The sequence below is a fragment of the Daktulosphaira vitifoliae genome, unplaced genomic scaffold (assembly GCF_025091365.1).
Source record: "Daktulosphaira vitifoliae isolate Bord-2020 unplaced genomic scaffold, ASM2509136v1 Scaffold_275, whole genome shotgun sequence".
Taxonomy (NCBI): domain Eukaryota; kingdom Metazoa; phylum Arthropoda; class Insecta; order Hemiptera; family Phylloxeridae; genus Daktulosphaira; species Daktulosphaira vitifoliae.
The window spans coordinates 11784-15230 of NW_026099841.1; the positions used below are offsets into that span (position 1 = coordinate 11784).

At 30.4% G+C, this 3447-nt stretch overlaps 1 protein-coding gene across 4 annotated transcripts in view; it reads left to right on the top strand.

Moving 5' to 3' along the window:
• Positions 1-2252, top strand: part of LOC126909337 (uncharacterized) — a 13467-nt gene extending 11215 nt beyond the window's left edge. The window contains exons 4-5 of one of the 4 annotated variants that reach the window (XM_050691752.1): positions 206-278; positions 1678-2252. In XM_050691752.1, coding sequence (XP_050547709.1) covers positions 206-278; positions 1678-1871 — 267 coding nt within the window. In that variant the 3' untranslated portion in view covers positions 1872-2252. Of the gene's footprint in view, positions 1-205; positions 294-1677 lie in introns of all 4 variants that reach the window. The other 3 variants (XM_050691754.1, XM_050691753.1, XM_050691751.1) reach the window with 3 other exon arrangements.
• The last annotated feature ends 1195 nt before the right edge of the window (positions 2253-3447 follow it).

Consider the following 3447-nt stretch of genomic DNA (forward strand, 5'->3'; position numbering starts at 1 on the left):
TTAAGGTAAAAACTTAGTAAATTGAACAATAGATGTGTCATTTACATTTGAAATTCCACCATGCTTCGGTTTGGTAGAACCTTGGCTAGTGTAGATCCAACTTTGTTTGGTTTATGTACCTTCATTAGTGAAAGCCTTACGGCCAGAAGCCGGTGAAAATCACAATGTGTACTTATTTTCATTAATTTTTAAATTTATGTTACAGACTATAATTAACACCAATTATGTTATTAAACTCCTAGGAGATGAATTCAGCGTAAATGAATATTTCAGAACGGGTACTAAAAATACTGGTATTCTTTTAATTTATTTTAATATTGAAAAAGAAAATATTTATTTAATAGAAAATTAAATATTTTTTCTATCGCTATTTTTTTAGATATAATCAAACATACAACGTTTTAACTATGCTTACGTAATATCTTTAATATACTTGGATATTACTATTTCTCAGTTTTATAAGAGTATATTATAACAAGAGTNCAGTTTTATAAGAGTATATTATAACAAGAATTTCTTAAGTAGCTAACTTCTGTGTTGACTTTTTAGAAAAATATAAATGCTGACAGATTACTTGTAAGTCATTAGTCCATGTAGGTTGTCCTCTAGCGATTGATTCGCACATAGCCTCAAAACTTGTTGCAACATTTCTGTGAACTGATCAATAAAAATACTAACAGTAATTAAAAACAGAAATCAGTGACAATAGGCGAGGACGTGATTGGAGAGTTGGAAAGTTTTAAGTATATAGGATCAGTTGTTCCAAAGAGCGGTGGTATTGACGAGGATGTAAGACACGGGTTTTAATAATGCGATAAAATAATTCCAATGAGACTGAAAGGTAAATTCTACAAGACTGCAGTGATATCAGCTATGGTGTATGGTTCAAAGAGTTGGGCGGTTGATAAGAAAGTAGAGCAGAGAATGAGTGTAACAGAGATGAGAATGCTTAGATGGATGAGTTGAGTGACTAGAGAAGATAGAATAAGGAACGAGCATATAAAAGGAAGTATAGATGTAGCGTCAATCGTGGATAAGATGAGAGAAAATAGACTTCGATGGTTTGGTCATTTTATGAGGAGAAAAGTATCGGAAGCTGTAAGAACAGTTATAGAAAAAATATTGAAAGAAAATAAGGCAGAGGAAAACCAAAAAAAAAAAAAAAATGGTGGAATACTATTAAATGCGATATGAGGACAGCTGATGTGAGCGTAGATGATGTAGGTGATTATGTTAAGTGGAAGTTTAGGATAAAGGTGGCCGACCCAAGTAGTTGGGATTAAGGTGGGGAAAAAGAAGGAGAATTTTTTTAAAAAGAGTTCATAGAAATGGTGCAACAAATTTAGAGGGTACATGAGAATCAATCCCGAGTCGATGGGGTACAAGAACTAATTTTATAATTAGAATCCCGATATAATTTTAATCTCAGCAAAAATTTGATTTTAAATTGATGCATAGTACTTAAAAGAAGCCTGATAATTTTTTAAACATTAATATAGAAGTTAAGTTGACTTACTTAAGAAAGTCTTGCTAAAACATACTTTTGTAGCTAGTAATAATCATGCCCAAGTCCACTATTATGTACAAAAAGTCTACAATTTTGTAAATTCACTAAAACCAATGAATTTCCCCAATTATAATAATAAAAATAATATATATTATTTTTATTTTACGTAGATACAGTCAAAATGTTAGCTACAAGTTTTGTTATTGAAACATGCATTTATATATATGTAAAAGCAATGGGGAAATGGTTATACTTACCAATAGAATTTCATAAAGAAAATTTTTCTAAAATACATGAAGAAAAATGTATTTATTTATATGATGAAGGAACACATTTTTTTATAGTTGAAGATGTAGCTGATTAATGGAGAACTGTTGATATTGCTTTACAACTTCTAATGAGAATGCTTTAGAAATATATACAATGTGAATCGTTTATCATAAACAACTTATTTACTTTTAAAATACAAATAATGTTGATTATAAATATTTGAATTTTTTTTTGTTACATAATTTCTTAATTTATTAATTTTTAACTAGTTTTAAGGATTATTCCTTTTATAAGTTATATCATTCAAGGATGTCAACTAGCTTACTCAATGAAATTTAAATAATTAAGAAAACGGCAAAATTACAAAAATTTGTTAATGAGTTTCCACACCATGCCGACGATATATAAGTGTTCTAACAACTATTAACTTTTTATCCAGTCAATATTTGGAGTTACTTTTTTTTTAACTGTTATACATTGTGACTTCAAAAATTTTATAATAAATAATACATTTTTTAATTATTATTTGAAATGATTTTTTTTTAATTTAAAAAAATTTCCTGACAACTATTCTTAATGTAGATTTTAAAATAAAAAACCTAACGTCACAAATTTGAAGGTGGACCGTTTATGATTTTTTGTTATGTCTACTTATTTATTTTATCGCGCGAAAGAACCTTTTTCTGACACAGCGGTGTCAACTACTCATTATTTTGCCTCTGACCGCTAGATAAGGCGATAAAAGAGAAATATAATTAAAATCGAATTGTTTATCAGTATTGATTACTTCCAAAAAGACTGGCCGTTATCGATATGAAATTGCCGTTAGATCGGTGTTGACTCTTCTCGACTNGTTATCGATATGAAATTGCCGTTAGATCGGTGTTGACTCTTCTCGACTCTTTCTTCTGTCATTGACCGTGCTAGGGTGCACACATTTGTTGTTTTATTGACATATTTTTCAATGATGGAGTAGAACCGCCAACGGCGAACGGCCAGATATTTTCGGCAAAGTATCCAGACCATCGGATGGGTCTCTTCGGAGACCGGGTATCGTTTTCTTTTTTATATTATATTTATGTAATGAGCTATATTTTATTAATTATTTTATTGTAAATTAACTTAATTTTGTTTATGTGTGGAGAGCATGTGTTTCCCTTTTCTTGTAGCCAACGCTAAGGAGCGAGTGTCCAGACCGCTCCTGGTGTTCTTCATTAATTTCCGATTAATATTAACGGTTGTGTTCCAATACCGTCCGACATGGTTTTTGATGCATTCGCATTTTTGTCCATGTTTAACTTAATTTTCTTTTTTTTTTAACAATTAAATTAAATTTCCTTATTAATTTCAACTGTAATATTTATTTTATTGCGCGAGTAACTTAATTACTCGCGTGTATTTCATTCCTATTCCTTAATCTAGACACGGGCTACGGTATGTTTTACATATCAACCACATACAACTTTGATTGTCATAATTGTGTTCTATAAACCACGAGGCATTATAGTAATTTATACATATAACGACATATTAACTTAGATTATACTTTTAATTAACTTAAAATTAAATTCCACCTATGGTCCGGTAATCATATCTGATAGGTGTGACACCTCGCCTAGGTGGTGGCGACCCTTGCTACTCTAGCTAGTCGTTATGCAAGTGGCAAACCA